General features: G+C 37.5%; 2 protein-coding genes and 1 non-coding gene across 3 annotated transcripts; all 3 read right to left on the bottom strand.

Moving 5' to 3' along the window:
- Positions 1 to 1,218: 1,218 nt before the first annotated feature.
- LOC113748471 lies at positions 1,219 to 1,330 on the bottom strand. The gene has a single exon (XR_003464329.1). It is a non-coding gene; the product is annotated as a U5 spliceosomal RNA (small nuclear RNA).
- A 2,974-nt stretch (positions 1,331 to 4,304) lies between these two features.
- Positions 4,305 to 5,474, bottom strand: LOC113782074. Its single transcript, XM_027327985.1, has one exon. The coding sequence runs from the start codon at positions 5,412 to 5,414 to the stop codon at positions 4,305 to 4,307; it is 1,110 nt and encodes a 369-aa protein (XP_027183786.1). The 5' UTR covers positions 5,415 to 5,474.
- Positions 5,475 to 5,660: 186 nt separating this feature from the next.
- Positions 5,661 to 11,922, bottom strand: LOC113782990 (ycf3-interacting protein 1, chloroplastic). Its single transcript, XM_027328983.1, has 6 exons — positions 11,376 to 11,922; positions 11,160 to 11,204; positions 10,089 to 10,202; positions 8,164 to 8,244; positions 7,165 to 7,332; positions 5,661 to 6,101 (listed from the first exon to the last, which is right to left on the bottom strand). The coding sequence occupies exons 1-6, from the start codon at positions 11,763 to 11,765 to the stop codon at positions 6,012 to 6,014; spliced, it is 888 nt and encodes a 295-aa protein (XP_027184784.1). The 5' UTR covers positions 11,766 to 11,922; the 3' UTR covers positions 5,661 to 6,011.
- Between the last annotated feature and the right edge of the window lie 7,925 nt (positions 11,923 to 19,847).

The raw sequence follows: 19,847 nt of genomic DNA, 5'->3' as shown, positions 1-19,847 counted from the left end.
TTAATGTGAGGGTATTTTAGGAAAATAGCTACCTAAATTGATTGTTCCAATAAAGTTAACTACTTTTTATTAAACTGTGTGAAAAAAAAATCAGGACTATCAAAGTGGGACGGAGGGAGTATAACATAATAAATGTGTAATCATATCAACTTTGTGATTGTTATTCTTTTTCAAAGCCTTTTCCCTGATTTATTATTTTTTGTATTTTTTTTATTCATCTCCTGCAAGACTAAATTAGAGATAAATGCCAATGAGATTAAGTAAACTTTTAGTTCAAAAAAAGAGAGATAATTAAATTTTTCACAATCACAAACTATAATTTTTTAATCCTGGATTCGAGACCTTCCATTTATACCAAATATATATATATATATATATATATCTTACTTTTCTGAGCCTAAATTTGTTATAATTAATATACTTAGCAACAAAGGCTTAATACGTTTTGCAATTGATAGAGGTGCTTTGTTTGAACGATATTTTGTACAGCTAATTATTTTTTCTTCAACTAAAAAATAATTTCACAAATTTTTTGATGGATGATGAGGCGGCCATCTATGTACGGCAAAATAAAAAACTATCATCAAAGTGTGGGTCTTTTATGATACTAAATAGTTTCTGCAGAAGAAGATGAAGTAATTATCTCACCATTGTTAGAAATTTTTAACAAGATTGGACAGGTGGGTGGAGATGAAGAAACTGCCTTTACAAAATGAATAAAATTTCTGTTGCACAGACCACTTAGCAAAGGCGATCGAATAGATTTGATCCTTAATAAAGCCTTGAAGAATACATCAAATGGCTTCAAGAGCCAACTTATTATGGGAACATTAGTTAGATAATCGTGAGATCTCTAATTCGACTTTTAAATCCTTCCCTTTTTTCTTTTATTTATTGTAAGGTTGGAGTCTTATCTTAAACTAAAATGCTATTATAAGTAATTATATCACTATGTTCTGGTTGCTTCAAAAACTCTAATAAAAACTTAAGATCCAACTTCATTTTTAATTGATTTATTCCTAGGTATCTTAAATCCTCCCCCTCCCCCTCCCGCTTGTCATTTCTTTCTGTTCTTCCTTCTAAAGATTAATGCTTGGTTGTTTCAAGCCTGTTTGGGTTGGTTTAGTACGTAACTCTTGTTTTCCAGTTTCGTAGGCATTTAAGCAACAGAATCAACTGTCTAGCTAAAAATTGGCACTTGAATTATGGGAGGCTTCCAGAAGAGGGAGCCCTCCTACAAAAATTGGGGTATGCCACTAAGTGCAGCGAGCACACGGTATTCTTTAGTAAAAGGCGAAAGAATAGTTCGCTATGTGCTCACTGCGTGGCTCCATGACTGATTAACTGCTAAGGAGGACTTCTATATACAAAGGAAGCTGGCTCTCGTCTGCTTCCGAATAGCGATGTGGGACTTCTTCTTCCCTCTCCTGGCGCACACACTCCTTTGACTCTTAATTCCAGGTGCAGGTTCATCTGCATCTATGCCATCAGATTGCCTATGTAACTTTGACAAACAAACAGAAAGTCTTAATGTAATTTATGCAAAACCTGAAAGTGCAACAGTTGAACATGACCTTGAGGATACCGCTGTAGTCCTGCAAGTATCCTTACTTATATAGCACAGCAGATGCATTCTTGCTGTCAAGTTAAACAGGTCTAAGTTCTTCTACTCGTAATTTTTTGGGGTTTATAAGCCAGATTCTTTTAAGTTCGGCCACTGCAAAATTCACAGCATAATTGATGTTTAGACTGTTGGGTTAGCCAAATTCACATCCCCCAAAGTATACTTGCTTCTTTTCTTTTTTTTTTTTCTGGTTCAAAACTAGGCCGAAATTAGAGCTGCACACGAATCAACCTGCTTGCGGGCAACTAGATTCAAAGCTCAATGATCGAGCTCGAACTCGAGCTCGCGTTCAAGTTGATTAAGTCGAACTCGAGTCCAAATATACTCAACTCGTTAACTCGCAAGCCAACACGATTTTATACATATATATATTTTTTATTTTAATAGTGAAATAACATATACATATATATTTATTAAAAAATTATTATTTTATTTATTTTTTAAAAAATAAAATATTTTTTTTAAGCTCGAGCCGAACTCGACTCGAGTTTTATATTGAGAACTCGTCATGTTCAAGTTTAATGAAATTAAGTCGAGACTCGACTCAATTAGATGAAAATTCGACTCAACTCGTTTGCAGCCCTAGCCGCAACAAAAGAATTATTGTAACTAAATTCCATCCTAAGGTCCAATAAGAATGCATGGTAGTCGCTATATATGACCTAAGAGTAATGGACAATGAGACTTGGTAGTAGATTTTTATTTTTCTTCATAACATCAATAACTTGCACTCATTGATTAGAGACGGAATAAGCCAAAATGGCTGAAGAAAGACATTGATCAGGTGGAACATTTCAGCACACCTGCACACCAGATACACATTTAGCAGACTGAGCTAAACTACGAGCTATTGCATTATAAGATGTAGGACACCAATTATGGACCTTAATTCTTGATGTAAGGAAACATATTTCTAATATGTTGCCTTCAGCCTGCGAATGACTGACTATAGGACTAGAAAACGCTTGAAAGCAAAATTTCAATTATATACCAAGAGGCAACAACTAATAACGCAATGAGAAACATAAAAGTAGTTTGCTTGTTTTCCCTACTTGTAGTTGTCAAAATACATATGGTATACTTGTTTTACAATTTTCATAAAAATTTGTTCATAAAAATCATGGGAGAAGAATGTCTTAAAAAAAAAAAAATTGCACATCTTCCTTTGCCCATCTACTGCCAAGTATATATGACATAGTGATATGAAATTAAATTTTGGAAGTAATATACCTGAAAATACCTAATATCGTGTTATAACTAAGATAAATATTGTATTGGAAAAATGGTCATTTTGGTCTCTTATATTAGGAGTTTTAGCCAATTTAGTCCCTCATCTTAACTATTAAAAGTTAAAAGTTAAAATTTTCTCATCCCAATATATTTTGTTTGCATTAGGTTGATATTTGAAGACTTTGATTGATATGGCATTGTACATTTTTACCATTAAAATCATGTATGCCTTTCACAAAGGGCATTTTAAGAGAGAAAAATAGACGTGCGGAGCACTATAGCGAACTGGAGAGGGACTAGAACAAGTACTAGGAAAATTTGGAAGAATAGTTTGAATTGGAATCTAGGCCAATGTATTGTATTATATGCTAATAGATTGTTGCTTGATTGTTCCAAGCATGTTTAGGCATGCGTTGTAAACAACAAATCTAATTATATAACACCCTTTTATCATGTTAAATTATTTTGCAACTGCTTCAGGATAACTTACATCTAATAACCAGTTTGATTTGCAAAGGAATTTTGTTTTAAGGAAAATTTTTTCACAGTAATGCTACCACTAATTACTGAAACACTTGTGTTTCAAAATGTTGCCAAACTATTGTGCTTCATGTGTCTTAATAACTTGTATAGATAGGTGAATGTAAAATGATTTCTGCAAAAGTTGACTTTTTTTGATCAATCCTCACTTTTATTTATAACAGTATCCTATACTATTATTATCTAAGGAGGAAACCCAACTGGATTTAGAGGGTCGGTGGGGACTGAATCACCACCGGATCAGACGGGTGCACTACGTATCGTCTGAATTTTTTAAAAAACTACTAAATGTAGCAATTGACGGGAAGCAGGGGTTGCCTTGCCTCCTACCCCACCACGCCTTAAATAACTTAGTGGTGGTCACCAGCTCAGAGTCTGTGGTTGCAAAAGTTGACTTTGGGGAGGAAATGTTTATTGATCCTTGTCTGTGTCGGAAAATATGCCAACCAAATGGAGCTAGAAAAATGTTTTTGTCATCTTGTGATCTAGAGCTTTTATGGTTTTGAAGAACGATAACTCCATTCTCAACCAGTGTTTCCAATTCTGCAATTAACAAACTGCAGAAATCCCGAACCAAGAAGAGTATCAATTGCATCTAAAGTCATACTTCTCGGTTTTCCAAGATTGAAACTTTTAGAGCCGAGGGTTTACCTAAGCTGATAATATATATACTTAGAAGTCTAGAAGCAAATTGAAAATAAATTGTACGTTTGCTCAATGTATCAGTGTTGAACACTTTATAGAGGGAGGAAAGATTCTTTGCATAGTTCAGGTGAGATCAGACGCCTTATAATAGCTTCCAGATAGTTGATTTCATGTTGTCTCAGATCAAGTTCTTGCATCAATAATAAAGAAATATAAGCGTACAGAATCCTTCTTGCCCTTCGGCAGTAGTTTAGGAATGTAGTGCTTAAGCAGTCTGCGCTTCTAAGAATGAGTTCAGGTCCTCTCTAGCCTTGTGCAGGCGAACATCATCTGTAACGCAAGAAGTCGGTGAGGCTGGGTAAGATGTGGGAGAAGAAGTAGAAAATCGAACGTGACGAGATGAATCGGGTGATTTTTTTGATGCTGTTCTTGACGAATTTTTCTTTAGAACCCCTTTTCGGTCCTTATCGAACACAAAAGCTGCTGTTACTGGGGAATCTGTATCACTAGCACTGCATCTGATCATCTCCAATGGAAGATCGTAGAAGAGATTGGAGGCATCTTTTTGGCTTTCAGCATCGTCTAATATGGCGGATGACCTCCAGGAACCACATTCAAATTTCTCGAGCGAGACCCTCTTGGATACTAATAGTGCTAGGTTCTCCGGTCCCTGAATATGCACCATTTCTGCTGGTTCTTCCTTCCTGGCTCTAACTGGTTTTGCTCCCTTGCCAAAGCCTGGCAGGAACAAGCACAGAGCTCCACATTTAAAGTTCTCATCGACAGAATCTGTCGCCTTTTCAGCGCTATAACTCTTCTTGTGCTCCAAATTGGGTTCGGCCGTATACATGTAGTTCTTGTTATTGCTTTGATGATCATGCTTCACACTGTTAGATTTTGCCACCCATTTAAGGTCAAAATCTTCAGGTGGGGCACTTGTCCTTCCTTCACCGCATGACTTGCTTCTCCGAAGATGGCTCGCCCGTAACCTCTCGAGATTTGTAAGCGCTATAGAATCTCGGTGGAAGAAAGGGTTGACAGAGAGAGAAGCCACTTGGTTTAGATTTTTTGATTTCTTCTTTGGCAGCATTGTGCTAAACTTTGGTGAGGAAGAGGCAGAGTTTGGCAGGCTGTAGCTTAAGAACTTTGGCTTTGTAGGTGGATGAAGGGGTGGAAGAACGGGTATCATCAACTTGGAATTCGCTGATTCTCTGAGGGAGAATGGATCAACAGAAATATGCTTCTCACTTCCCATGCTCTCTGATTCAGAAAGCAGGGAATACTGGATGTTCTTTTTAGCACATACATGAAGAAGATCTGCAACTGAAATGAAAGATTCATCTGCTTCTTGAGTGTCCATGATAAGTGCAGGCATGTCCACTCTTTGAAGCCGAAGTATTCACCTTTGCAAAGGGTCAGAAAAACGATACTTCTCTGTTGGATTTTGGCAATTTAAGAGAAGGTGGGAAGCCAGCTTGAGTTAGAACGTGTAGGGCATGTCCTCAAATCTATTAGTCGTGATTCCCATGTTTTCTCCTGACTCCGACAAAACTAATACTACATAGTCTCCAAGACAATTATTTAATGTACAGATTGTCAAAAGAGAGAGAAAGAAAGAACATAAAAATTGCCTTTCTTGGGACAAGTCTGATGAATTTTCAAGCTAGATCAGTAAAGCAACTATAGTTTGCAAAACTGCCAGGTTTAAGTGCAGACAAGAAAAGATAAAGTCTAAACAGAATGAGACCAAAAGACAATGAAACAAATTTACATAATAAGATGCAGAGGGCAGGATAGAGACTGAAGCAAGAACAACTCAGTATACAAGCATATTAGAATGTTAACCACTAATAGTCTCGTTGACATATACAAGCTCAGATAAATCGACAACCAGTTGTGTCGTGAATACTTATGAGCTTATCTTTTGTGTCTGTGATGTGTGGAGGCTTTTATTGTCACACAGCAGAAATTTTCATTGCAAGGAATTGTAGAATAAGATCAACACTACAGAGATCCCAATTATGACTGGAAGTGCTGTGACCAAGTAAAGAGCTCCATATCCCTGCATGAGACAATGTTCTCAGTCCAAAAATCAGGGCAAACGGCAAAATGCACAGAAAGATCCTGCACAAAGCACATTCTACTCTGTCCTCCAATGGAAAAAGTAAATATCCAGATAAGAATTCTCAATAATTGTTTCTGGCTTTTGTTTTTCAATTTACCTTGCATCTCAAAATAATTCAACCTTTGATTGACCTAATATTTTCCATCTGACTTTCACACGCATCTTGACAACAAACACCCAGTTTGTCATTCTTTTGTCCCTAAGAAAACAGTTTTCCTCAAAATGAAAGCAACAACCTACTAGCTATGTTTTCAATAACCTACCAGTTTTCCTCACAGAGATATGAAGCATTGGAATGATAATCACGTAACGTATCAACATTTTACTATCTAAAACCCAAAGCTTTTCAGCTAATGAACAACAACTATTTCAATCGGACAGAATAAGAATTTCAAATTGTAAGCTATAGAGAATAGTTTAACAGTCACCGGAGAAGATATCTTAAACTTCTGAATAATAATATTTAGAGAATCTGAGTTTCTAATTTGTCTATATTAGAAAGAAGGCATCAATTGTGCTTCAACTTCAAATACAACATCTTTTAGCTTGTAAGTGGCTCGCATTGGCTTTCCCAGCTCGTAACCAAAGTACATCCCTCTTCAGATTATATTGACTTGATCAGTGTCATTGAATATAATGGCATATTTGGTGCAATGTGTTTGATGCATTAAATAAAGTTATGAATATCGCCATGCACATTAGAGTTGTTTTGACACCCTTAACTAGATGGACTTGATATCTTAAAAGAACTTTGTACTCTCAAATCGACCTCCAATATGTTAACTTTGCTAAGATGAAAAATTTATTCATACAGCTTATAAAAATACCATGCCATGGATTGGAAAATTGACATATGACAGTTCTTATCCATCTTGTCCTCAAAGACCACAAAGAAGCAAAAGTTGCAAACAGAAAGTGGATCTGAATGATACAATAGAAGGGACACTGCAAAGCAATGCATCGATCATGAATTGGAAATATTCAGGGAAGCAGATCAAACCACAGCAGGAGGCACATCCACATCGTCACTGTCATCTTCATCCCCAAACTCAGCAGCAGCATCCCAGTCTACATTGAGTCGCTTAGCAGCCTCTTTTGGATCAATACCAGTGTCTGTTGTTTTTGCATAGAGAGATTTTCCTGGACTTTTCTTCCTTGGTGCTTCTTCCTATCCAAGCAGCATTTAAATTTGCTCAAAAACTATGTTCACATTATCATCACTCATTGCTGAAAAGCTGTGTGTGTCATTCTTGAAATTGAAATGATCTCATAATCCATAGCAGAAGTTGAAACAAATAGAATCGAATTTCACCATGTAAAAGCAAAGAGAACGGAAAAAGAAAAAAAAAGTAGAATAGGAGATCCACAAATTAATACTGGAGAAACTTCATCCAGTTAACTTGGAAAACAAACAGAGGAGTAACACAGAAGGTATACATGTACTTCTACAGGCTCGGCAAAAACAGAAAATGCAGATAAATCAGGTGCAACTGAAACAGTGGTTATGATTACTATTAACACAATGTAATATCAATTTTCCAGTGAATTGAGATGGAGGTAAAACTTTCAATAAAACTTTAGTAGAATTGCAAATGACCTATATGCAAATCACTTTCACAAATTCATTTTTTATGTCTTCAAAATATTTGCCATCCTGCCTTGAGTTCCGCCACCCCACAACACAATAACTGGGTGAATTGATAAATTAGTCCTTTTCTACCAGATAAAACCTTAACACGATATAGTAAATTTAAGTACATGAAAAGGACCAGACAAAATTAAAAAATCATAGCATTCTAATTCAATCACTAGCATCACAACTTTATGTTATCTATACTATGAGATAAAAGCAAGCAGCTTCAGGTTTTAGCAAATAACTTTTGAGTTTACAGGTAGAAGCAGGATTACAAAATACCCACATTACTTAAAGTTGACGTTGAGAACAATAGAAAATACAAACTTTCATGACTAATATACTCTTTAACATTTCAAAATATACCTCCAAGTTCGGCCATGAAATCATTTCTTCTGCTAGCATCTTCAGAGCAAGACGATTTTCAGGAACTTTACCTTTATTTACCTAAAAATGTAGGAATAAATAGGATAAGGTTTCACTCCAAGGCAAATTAAACATGACCAGACACATTAAAATTGTTAAAGAAATCCAACAAACAAATCAATCCTCAGACACAGAAACAATCAAAGACTCAAATTGAGAATTCCAGATACAGAAGATCATACACGTCTTTGCAGTTGAATTCCGAGCTGGCATCTAACCAAATCAATTATGGAGTCTCATTAAGGATAAAGTACCAAAGTGGTCACTGAAATATCTTAACTTTATCGATATGAATACTCGACTGTAAATTTCTGTAAAAGGACACTCAACCTCTTGTCCATGGTAAATATCCATCCATTTCAGGTCTATTTATGCTCTCAAACTCTTTGGCTGTGGAAGAATCTAAAGGTTTCTAGTTCTACCAACTAGTGTAGACGTATCTGCTAGATAATTAACACACAGTTGATATATGAATTCAATTGAAATGAAAGATGGTATATAAACAACTTTTTATATTATAGGATAGCAGCTTCCAGAACGATTTCGAAAGACCTGAAAAAGGCTGTCAATGGGAATATACAGCACAGTATCAAGGGTGAAGAAAAGGATTTGTGTAGAGAAAACATCATAAATTCAAGTACACAAACAAAGTAGATACACCAACCCTCAAAGAAGTGAGAAAGGATAAAAAATGTGAAGTGGATAAACATTGCAAGTTAGCAAAACTCAATACATCATGTAAACCATACCTAGGAACCGTATAAAAAAGATTTACAGCATTTTTGTTTTCTAGTGTGATAAACAAGTCTTCTTCAACCATCACAATGACTTGAGGCAAAAGAACTTCAATTAATCTTATGCTTCCATTTGCTAAACTGGAATTACTGTCATTTGCTTAGCCACCCTGATCAATGTCAAAATGACCTTCTGCATAACATCAAGGAATGCTAATTAGTTACCTATATCCAAGATACATATTGCCCTTTGTAGCATGTGACAATTTGTCACTTTTGGTATTCTCTTCATGTTTTCAGAGCTACTTCAAGCATCTTATTTACCATATATGTCCTCTTAGTTGAAAGACTAATAGCCTAAACCACTATGATCACTAAGAGGCAAAAATTTTCATTCGCTAATGCAATCCATAAATACGTGTGAGGATGAAAACCCAAATGGAGACAGTAAAAATGATAACTTTATACAATTTACTATCACTCCTTTACTCGTCTTTGATGAAATAGTTCTCGTATTTTCCTTGATAATGAATTTTGGTGTTCTCAGTTGCTGGCAGAAGGACAAGATTCTTATTCTTGTCTTTTAAACAAGCATGATGAATATATAAGCATTTTCAGGAAGTTCATAACATATCCCTAAAACTAGATAAGAGATTATCTGCCTTGTTCAAAGATCTTTCCATTTGCTAAACTGGAAGTTACTGTCATTTGCTTAGCCACCCTGATCAATGTCAAAATGACCTTCCATATAACTTCAAGGAATGCTAATTAGTTACCTATATGCAAGATATATATTGCTGGTTGTCAAGATATCCATACCCTTGATCTCTTCTCTTATCTACTCAGAGTATAAAGATAACGTTCTTGACCTCTAAACAATATTCTTAGCATTTGCTTTTTCCATGTTTAGATGTTAAATGGTTAATGTTCCAAGAATTAAGCATGCCTGAATTTCACTGGTTAATTAGCTATTTTAGGTCAATTCCAGCATAGTCTCTGTCAACGAAAACTAATCTTATTATAGTTAAATTCACATAATCATGGAGCTTCCGATATTGAGTTATTCTATAGACAAAACTAATACTACCAATAAAAGACATGTTTCTGTAGTCACAGAGGGTTCGAACTCACTTCTTCTAAAGCATCAGCCAAGTCATCCCTTGTTGGAGCATTTTCATCATCAATGCCAAGCAGCCGTCTCCTCTCAACATCCCTGGGGTCTTCAATCATTACAGTTAACTTTATCTGCAGGTACATAAAGAGTTAATTGCTAAAGAAGCTGCAATAGAAGCACAAATTCAGCCATTGCCGCAGCAGAACAGAACTAGAAGAACAATTATTCAGAGGATGGAGAAACAGTGATAAATGATTCAAATAACAAATGATGCCAAATGACATACTGGGTCAAATTCAGCAGTTGATTTCCGTGCTACTTTTTACAAATATGAAATTCAAGTGAAGCTAGAAAGCAAAAGAGGTGAGAAAATTAAGATCCACAAATGCCAAACAATTACAAAAATAATAATACTAATAACATCTGTATTTTGTGACCCAAAAACAAAGGCAAATCATGAATGCTGTTTCCCCTCATTCCCATGACACGGCCAACTCTTGATACAAAGCCCAGGAACAGCAGTCCCAGGGAAAACATCAGAGCTCAAGGAACCAAGAAAAATGGGTGGAAACAACCTGAATTAACTCGTACCAGAAGCTAGTAGGCAAAAGAATCCAGGATGCTGAACTAGTACGAACTTCCTGCTATGCCAGTAGGTCAATGAACGGGACAGGTCCCACCAAGAAAGGGGTAATGCTGAGCAAGTAAGAACTCGGCCCCTGATCTACTATTCTAAAAGCACGTTCAGATGCGTTTTCAAGCTTTCCTTTTGCCTTTTAAATTTTCCAAGCATTTGTATTTTGATTTCCACCCAGATGTGATTTGAATTCAGTCCTCCCACTATACTAACTGTTTTGGTCTCTGTCATCTAATTCATGAACAAACACAAAATTCGGGTTCCAATCTTCAAATTGCAGAATACAAAAGTACCACCCAAGTCTGATTAACAAGTTCCATTAACTTCATATTTCACTAAAAGAACAAAATATCAACATGTTTTGTGCAAATGCTTGCAAAAGTATACATTGCAATTTCATACTATAAACCAGAAAGAACAGAAAATTTCCAAAACAAAAGATAAAGCGAACCTCATTAAAGGTCATATCCCTGTTTTTCCCGAGAAGCTCCAAAACCTACATAATTTCCAAGAAAACAAAATCAAAAGGCGTTACCACAAGCCTACTGTATCCATTCAATAGAACACAAAGATAGACTAAAAAACCACTAGGACACTTTAACAAAAACCCCAAAACAAAAGCAAACAATTACAGAAGTAATATGCGGGTTTTGTAAAGATCACTGACCCTTTTGATTTGGGAGACGTATTCAAGGTCTTCAGTGTCTGGCTCATCAGTTTCTTGTTCTGCAGTGGAAGTAGAAATGCCAGACGACGTCGCACTAACTTCAGTGTCTTCAGCATTACTAACACACACAACCCACCCTCCTCCATTGCTTCTTCTAGTTCTGATACTTCTTCTCCTCCACTTCCCATCATAATCACAGTCGCAGTGGTGGTCTGTCCTCAAGAAAGGTGAAAGCCTCCGGTCTTTACACAATGAAACACTAGAAAGTCTGTCAGGAAAGGAAGGACTTTTTGATGCAAAGAGTGATAACGATGATGATGACGAAACAACTGAGGTTTGGACAACTTGTGAAGCCATCACATTTCTGAGTGTAATTGCACCAGAATTCATATTCCTAGTATCATTCAGCTTGAAATTGCAAATGGGATTTCTTCAAGGCAGCTGCTACGCTAGTCGGAGCACACTGAAACTCTGGAAATTTTTTTGGTGGCTGCTAAAAGAGATTGAGCTGAGTCGGGAGAAAAGCAATGGTGGCTTGTGGGCGCCGTGCTGCCAACTCACACCTCTGAGTAAAACTTAAAACGCAGCCGTTGGGTTTTGTTTTCTACTCTCTTCCTTTTTCCTTTTTTTTTAAAAATACTGTTGCTAACAGTGCTGGATGGCATTTAAGAAGCAGGGAGGAGATAGTGGAATTAAAACCGAAACCTCTTTCTTTTTTCCTTGTCTATTTTGTATTGGGAGTAGGGCTGCAAACGAATCGAGCCGCTCGCGAGCGGCTCGAGTCGAGGTCGAGTCGAGCTCGATATTAATCGAGCTCGAGTCGAGCTCGAGCCGGCTCGAGTCAAACTCGTGCTCGAGCTCGAGCTCAGAATATTAAGCCCGGCTCGCGAGCTTGGGTATATATATATATATATTTTTTTATTTTTATTTAATAATAAAATTACGTATATTATATATATATATTTTTATTTTTTATTTTCATAGTAAAATTACGTATATATCCTTAATATTTTATTATTTATTAAGAAAAAAATATTATTTTATTTATTTTTTAAAAATAAAATAATTATTTTTTATTTTTTTTCGAACTCGAACTCGAGCTCGAGCTCGGCTCGACTTGATTCGAGTCGAGCTCGAGCTCGAGCTTGGTAAAATTTAGTCGAGGCTCGGCTCGATTAGCTCAAAACTCGACTCGGCTCGACTCGTTTGCAGCCCTAATTGGGAGTAAGTTTTGCAATTTAATGATTATTATTTAATTTTTTTCAATTTCATTTTTATTTCTAAATAGTAAGATATTTTATTATTTTTATTATATCAATGTCGATATTTTTGGTTGAATAGTTTCTTTTTTCTTAGTTTTTTTTTTTTTTTTTTTTACTTACAAGGGGAGAGGCCGAGTCTCTTAAACCGAGACTAGACGTGGGGTCGCAGTCCCAACAATATCCATTCCTAACAACACCCTAAATTCTCCAGGAGGGTCCGTTATAAGCAACAATCCTGGCACCTGATTAATGCTTCATTTTGCAAGCCAATCTGCACAACCATTGGCTTCTCTCCATGCATGCTAAAGATGACATTTCTTGTCCCTGTTAACATAACTCTTGATCTGGCAAACCATGTTGTGATAAGGGGATTCCCTACCCGCTGCTCTAAGAAGCTCAATTTCAGCTTTTGAATCCATCTCTAGCATTATTTTTTCCCGTCCCGAAACCCACCCCAGCAGACAGGTGCCGAACTTATGCAATAATAAATACCTGCTCAAATAAAATATAAATTCTGTATATAGCGGTAAGCAGGGTCGAATCCACAGGGACTGGGGATAATTTAATTTCTTCTCAAGTTCCAGATATGGGGGGTTTTTGGATTAAATGCTAACTAAATAAATTAACTGCAGAAAATAATTGATTAAAAGAAATAATTAAGAGAAACTCTAGCCAACGGTACACTTCAGAAATGGTTCATGCACTGATCATTGATGCAGAAATAATTCCAACATTTAGTAATAGATTAGTTATAGTTGTCATGCACGCGATAAACAACCAACCCTTCCTTAATTTCTTGATAGCTAAGGTACGACCGTTAGCTATTTCTCTAACCCAAAAATAACCCTAGGTACGACCGTAGGATTTAATTTCTCGATTGCATTAATAATTAGAAAGGCCCAATCCTAACCAACAAACACGCTACGAGGGTTTGTTTAAGCTAGATTATATGCTCCCCTGACATAAACCCAATTACGCCAGTTGCTACTGAGGTAGAGATAACGAACAATTACGGATTCAATTACCCCTATTTAGCAAAAATAGCCTATATGAATAATTAATTATTGCGCACTAATCAATCATACACAAGGCCATAGCAATTAAAATCAAGGAACATATAAATACCAATAAATGAAGAAAATAATTAAAACAGATTCGATCTCACAGTAATTGTTGAACCAAGTCTTCAGTTGTCCCCTTGACTAGAATTAAGAGGTTAGTCCTCCATTAATGGAGAACAACCATGCGAAAGAGCTAAGAAAAGAAAACTAAAACTATGCTAAAAGCCTAAACTAAAACTATTGATTGATAAGAGTTCTCTGTATGTTTGTCTCCTTTTTAAAGCCAACAATGACTAAAGCTTCTTATCCCTGTGGTCCCCTGCTGAAATTGAGAATCAAACCAAAAGTGGGGCTCTACCGAAGTCCTTGCTTTTAGTTTCCTATTGCCCGTAGGACTCCAATCTCCTAATCAGCAAAGGAAATGCAATCTCTTTGTAGCACCATGTGGGCCTGGTTGTTTGAAATCCCAATTATCTCCAAAAAGTCCCTCATTTTTGTAGTTTTCTGTTTCACTTCCTGAAATTGAGTCCAATACCAAATATAAGTAAATATTAATAATTAAAACAATATTTGGCACGGATAAAGGGGAAAATTAATAATAAAATAACCAACAAGTAACACCCTATCAATTCCCCCCACACCTAAATCATGCTTGCCCTCAAGCATAAGAACAGCAATTGAACACCAAAATTTTGACAATGGCTATTGCTCTAACTATCATATTGCCAAGATACCCAGAAAAATATATATCAAGCATCACAGTTAAGATCCAAGAAAAAACCACTCCGGTTAGCTTCTCAACCACCAACTCCTCCAATTTAAAGCAAACTAATCTAAGAAAAAGGAATGGTTGCTCACATTTATCAGCAAATGGTCCAACTATTAACCAAAATCTCGACATTAAGATCACAAATCGGCAAGCTGACTTATTCACATACTAACACAATCTTTATTTTATTTTTTCTTTTTTTTCCTTTTTTTTTTAAAACAAAAGACTTAGTCTATAGCCCTTAGAGCCTTTTGACGCGAACTCCAATATTTGATAGATGGAGAAACCCGGTTACTCAGCTCTAATTGCTACGGGACCACGCACTCATAGTAACTACTACCTTTTGACGCGAGAATCGACACTTTAGGTGAAGATCCCCGGTTACTCAGTAGTAACAACTAGCGGAGTACAGTCAACTCTTATTTACAACCATATAGTATAATAACTAAAAATAACACCAAAAATAATAGCAGCCAGCCTCAAATTTCGAAACATGAAGAACTAAAATTAATAATTGGACCAATTCACATGAAAAATGCCAACAATCATTCCCTATGCCTAGAAAAGTTAACCAAAAATTGGAAAAGTCAAGCAATTACCGATATTCACCAAAGAGATATTCCTGAACTCAACCACATTAACTTAATACCCTTTTAGTAATAAAACTTGGCAATAGCATAATTAGAGGCAACAATCCAGCATCAAAACTTGGTATTCATTTAAGGACTGACCACTAGAAAGAAAAAGAAAATAAAATAAATGAAAGATAGGCAAAAACTAACTAAAAATAAAGGAAAAGCCCCTAGAAACTAAAAATAAAAATACTAGCACCACAACGATCCCCCCCACACCTAATTCACACATTGCCCTCAATGTGATAATGTAAAAGCAGAAGGAAGGAGAGGAGCAACGGTACTTCCCTGAACTCATCAAAATAGGGACGGGGTCACAGCGGCGGTTGAGGTGGAAATTGAGGTGCAAGACCCGTATGGTACATAAACACTCCAACAATGATGTGGGTCGAGGGGTCCTAGACAATTCAATAACAACTACAGCCACCAATAAGACAATAAGCAAGTCAATATCCACCAATGTGTCTCACTTAACAATCCGACCAACAATAGAAACTGGTGTCCCAGCAAATGTATTAAACCAGTAAAGCAGAAGTCGCACCTAAGGGTAAGGCAACAATCAAGTGAGTAAACAATATTATCCCGCAACCGGACAATTAAATGCAAAATGCGTCCACCCAAGTACTCGACAAATGTCCCACCGGTCAATTTCTCCCAACAATAGCAAATTGTTCCCAACAAGTCAATGAAAATCAACCAATGGCAATAACCAAACAAGGGACACAGGTGTCGCGAGAGTCAATAGACAAACCCAACAGTTATCCTACTAACGGCACAACAGAAATTCCAAGCAAAGTAGCACTTCGTCACAGCCCAAAATATTCCAACATATCACGTCAATGGACTCAATACAGAAATCAGCAAAATAGGACTCAAGTGATACCAAAAATGACCCCAACAAAGCAGTGAATTCAACCAATTCGAGCAAGTGAAACTCAACAAATGTCACCAATTGCACAGTCAATTACCCACGTCAAACGCTCAAAAGTAGCACTTGAGCCACGGAACTAGCAATTCCAGCAGTAACCAAATAGAAATTGAGAATTAATAATTTTAAGCAACACTGCAACCAGTACCACTGGTGCTCAGACAGGAAAGTATTAAATCAACGGCAGCAACTCAACCACGAGAACTTAAACTTTAAAATAAGCAAGTAGCTTCAAATAGCCGCAACTACGATAGGCAAAAGATCTCAACCAGTACCACTGGTGAGTCGCAGGGAAAAATTAATCAACCAGCCAACAATGCAATGAATAGCAGAAAATTTCCCCACTTTGGCAGCAATTCAACCCAATTCTATCCAAAATTGACCCTAGCAATTGCCCAAATCAATACCTTCTTCTATCCAACCAGAAATCCAAACACAAATTCCAGAAATCTATGTTAATCGGGGAAGAAATTACAATACCTCCACCTGTCAATTTGACAGGTGGTGATGGCGTGGCTGGACAGAAAAGCTCGCGTAGGAGGCGGAGCTGTTGGCGTGCGTGAGTGGAGCTTGGGGGTGCGCGGCGTGCTCTAGAGCGGAGCTCGCGGCACTGGAGCTTGTGAGCTTATGAACTGGTGGAGGCTGTTGGAGCTTCAGGCAGCAGCGGCGAGGCCACGGGGGAAGGGTAGACAGTCGAGCGCTGGAGGGGCGGCACCCTTGGTCTCTGTCGGCAGCTGTGGCGGCGCTGGAAGAAGAGCTGGGAGTTGCTAGCTGGTTAGTTCGCGCGCTGGAGGGTCTGGCCGAGGGCTGTGGCAGCGCGACTGTTCAGGAGTGAAGCAGGAAGAGCTCTCGTGTGGTGGTGGAGAGAGGAAATCTGGCGGCGGCGTGAGCTGAGGATGGGAGAGAGAGAAGATCGCGCCAGGTGGAGCTGCTGTGCGTGGTGGTCACAGCTGGAGAAGAGCTGTGGCGGGGAGAAGCGTGGCAAGCCTCGGCCGCGAGCTGGTGCCGGACGAGCGGCGGCGTGCGAAGTGGGTGGTGGCGGATGAGGAAGAAGCAAGAAGAAAAAGAAAGAAAGGGAAGAAGAAAGAAGAAAGAAAAAGAAAAGAAAGAAGAAGAAGAAAAGAGTAGGGCTTCGTGCCCTTTGGAAATTTTTTTTTTTTTAATCAAGGAACCTCTGGCTAAGGCGTGGGCACGCATAACTGCCCCTAGACTTTTGACCATCCGTCGAAAATTCTTGATCCGTTAGCGTGACCACCTAGCGTGGGCACTTCTAACTGCTATAGATTCCGCAGATCCTGAACGAAAATTTCTTTCCCTCAGGCGTGACCACCTCACGTGGGCACGTTTAACTACTATAGAGTCCGCAGATCTTGAACGAAAATTTTTTTCCCTCAGGCGTGACCACCTGGCGTGGGCACGTCTAACTACTAATTTCCTGCCACCAAATATCAAACTATTAATTGACACTAACACTTAACTAAAACTTCAAAAACATAAGAAAATTAAAACAAAAGCCTTGGGTTGCCTCCCAAGCAGCGCCTTTCTTTAATGTCTTTGGCTAGACATTGTTATGTTTGTTCACGGAGGATAAAATCTTGTGGCTCGCTTCAATGCTTCATCTTCAATATGATCCTGGTAACCCTCATAGATGGAGTAATCTTTGAGAACACGAGTTACGATTTTTCATGGACTAGTTGAGGGCGCCAAATAATCAAGCATTGATCGTAATTCTTCATCCACTCCTCCATCAAGAGCATTCACCAGTTCAAGATATTTGACCATAGCTACCCTTAACTTATTTCTGCCATGAGACTCAGAAACTTCTGGTATAACAAAATCAATCTCATTAACAGAAATCATAGAGTAAGAGTTAAGAAAATGCGGGTTAGGGAATGGAGGTGATGTCACCACATTTGATGATTCTTCACTGGATTCTTTCACTTGAATGGGTTGCGATTGGGGTTCCATTTCTTCCTTTTCGGCTTCTTTTTCAACTGCATCTGTAGATTTTTCATTTTGACACTCTTGCATCTCCTCATCACTAGTCAAGCAAATTGCACTCTCATTTTCTTTTAGGTCAACAATGGTTTTCGAGGGCAATTCTTCCATTTGAGAAGCCCATCGATTTATTCTGGATGTCAATAGACATAGTTGATCTGCCAGATAACTCATTGCATCCTTCATCATCTCATTCCTCATTTGTGTCTCCTGTTGGAATTGGTATGTATTAATAAATAATTCACTCAATTCCTAAAGAGACATACCTGACATGGACGATGGTTGTTGAGACTCTTGTTGTTGAAAATTCATTGGCCCGATCGCATAATCAAAATTGGAATTATCCCACCATCCTTGATCATACCCGTTTGAATAAGGGTCATGCTGCGTTTGATATTGGGGTGAAAAATCTCCAAAAGTATCAATTGGAGCGCTTAGATTATCTTGAAATGCGGGGCATGTGTCAGTTGAATAACCTGAGTCAAAATAAGTTCCACAATTTGCAACAGCCCATTGATCATTAGGAAAAACATGAGTCTCATAACCCCATTCAGGAACAAAGTCCAGTCTATCATCAAAATATGGAATGTTAGCAGCCATAAACTATATAAAAAAAATAAGAGAAAAATAAATTAAAAATGAAAACAAGTTGAACTCAAAAAAAAACAAATTAATCAGGCACCAGTCCCCGGAAACGGCGCCAAAAATTGACAGGTGCCGAACCTGTGCAATAATAAATACCTGCTCAAATAAAATATAAATTCTGTATATAGCGGTAAGCAGAGTCGAATCCACAGGGACTGGGGATAATTTAATTTCTTCTCAAGTTCCAGATATGGGGGGTTTTTGGATTAAATGCTAACTAAATAAATTAACTGCAGAAAATAATTGATTAAAAGAAATAATTAAGAGAAACTCTAGCCAACGGTACACTTCAGAAATGGTTCATGCACTGATCATTGATGCAGAAATAATTTCAACATTTAGTAATAGATTAGTTATAGTTGTCATGCACGCGATAAACAACCAACCCTTCCTTAATTTCTTGATAGCTGAGGTACGACCGTTAGCTATTTCTCTAACCCAAAAATAACCCTAGGTACGACCGTAGGATTTAATTTCTCGATTGCATTAATAATTAGAAAGGCCCAATCCTAACCAACAAACACGCTACGAGGGTTTGTTTAAGCTAGATCATATGCTCCCCTGACATAAACCCAATTACGCCAGTTGTTACTGAGGTAGAGATAACGAACAATTACGGATTCAATTACCCCTATTTAGCAAAAATAGCCTATATGAATAATTAATTATTGCGCACTAATCAATCATACACAAGGCCATAGCAATTAAAATCAAGGAACATATAAATACCAATAAATAAAGAAAATAATTAAAACAGATTCGATCTCACAGTAATTGTTGAACCAAGTCTTCAGTTGTCCCCTTGACTAGAATTAAGAGGTTAGTCCTCCATTAATGGAGAACAACCATGCGAAAGAGCTAAGAAAAGAAAACTAAAACTATGCTAAAAGCCTAAACTAAAACTATTGATTGATAAGAGTTCTCTGTATGTTTGTCTCCTTTTTAAAGCCAACAATGACTAAAGCTTCTTATCCCTGTGGTCCCCTGCTGAAATTGAGAATCAAACCAAAAGTGGGGCTCTACCGAAGTCCTTGCTTTTAGTTTCCTATTGCCCGTAGGACTCCAATCTCCTAATCAGCAAAGGAAATGCAATCTCTTTGTAGCACCATGTGGGCCTGGTTGTTTGAAATCCCAATTATTTCCAAAAAGTCCCTCATTTTTGTAGTTTTCTGTTTCA

This window comes from Coffea eugenioides, chromosome 9, assembly GCF_003713205.1.
Source record: "Coffea eugenioides isolate CCC68of chromosome 9, Ceug_1.0, whole genome shotgun sequence".
NCBI classification, from domain to species: Eukaryota; Viridiplantae; Streptophyta; class Magnoliopsida; order Gentianales; family Rubiaceae; genus Coffea; species Coffea eugenioides.
The sequence above is the reverse complement of the archived record's forward strand: the minus strand, read 5'-3'. Positions and strand labels throughout refer to the sequence as shown.

Bases quoted from the DNA above. Each gene is read 5' to 3' on its own strand.
- LOC113782074 (XM_027327985.1), bottom strand. From the start codon at position 5,414: ATGCCTGCACTTATCATGGACACTCAAGAAGCAGATGAATCTTTCATT.
- LOC113782990 (XM_027328983.1), bottom strand. From the start codon at position 11,765: ATGAATTCTGGTGCAATTACACTCAGAAATGTGATGGCTTCACAAGTT. The intron at 11,205-11,375 runs GTCAGTGATCTT...GAAATTATGTAG, and splicing joins ACGTCTCCCAAATCAAAAGG to GTTTTGGAGCTTCTCGGGAA. The intron at 10,203-11,159 runs GTTCGCTTTATC...ATGTACCTGCAG, and splicing joins GGGATATGACCTTTAATGAG to ATAAAGTTAACTGTAATGAT.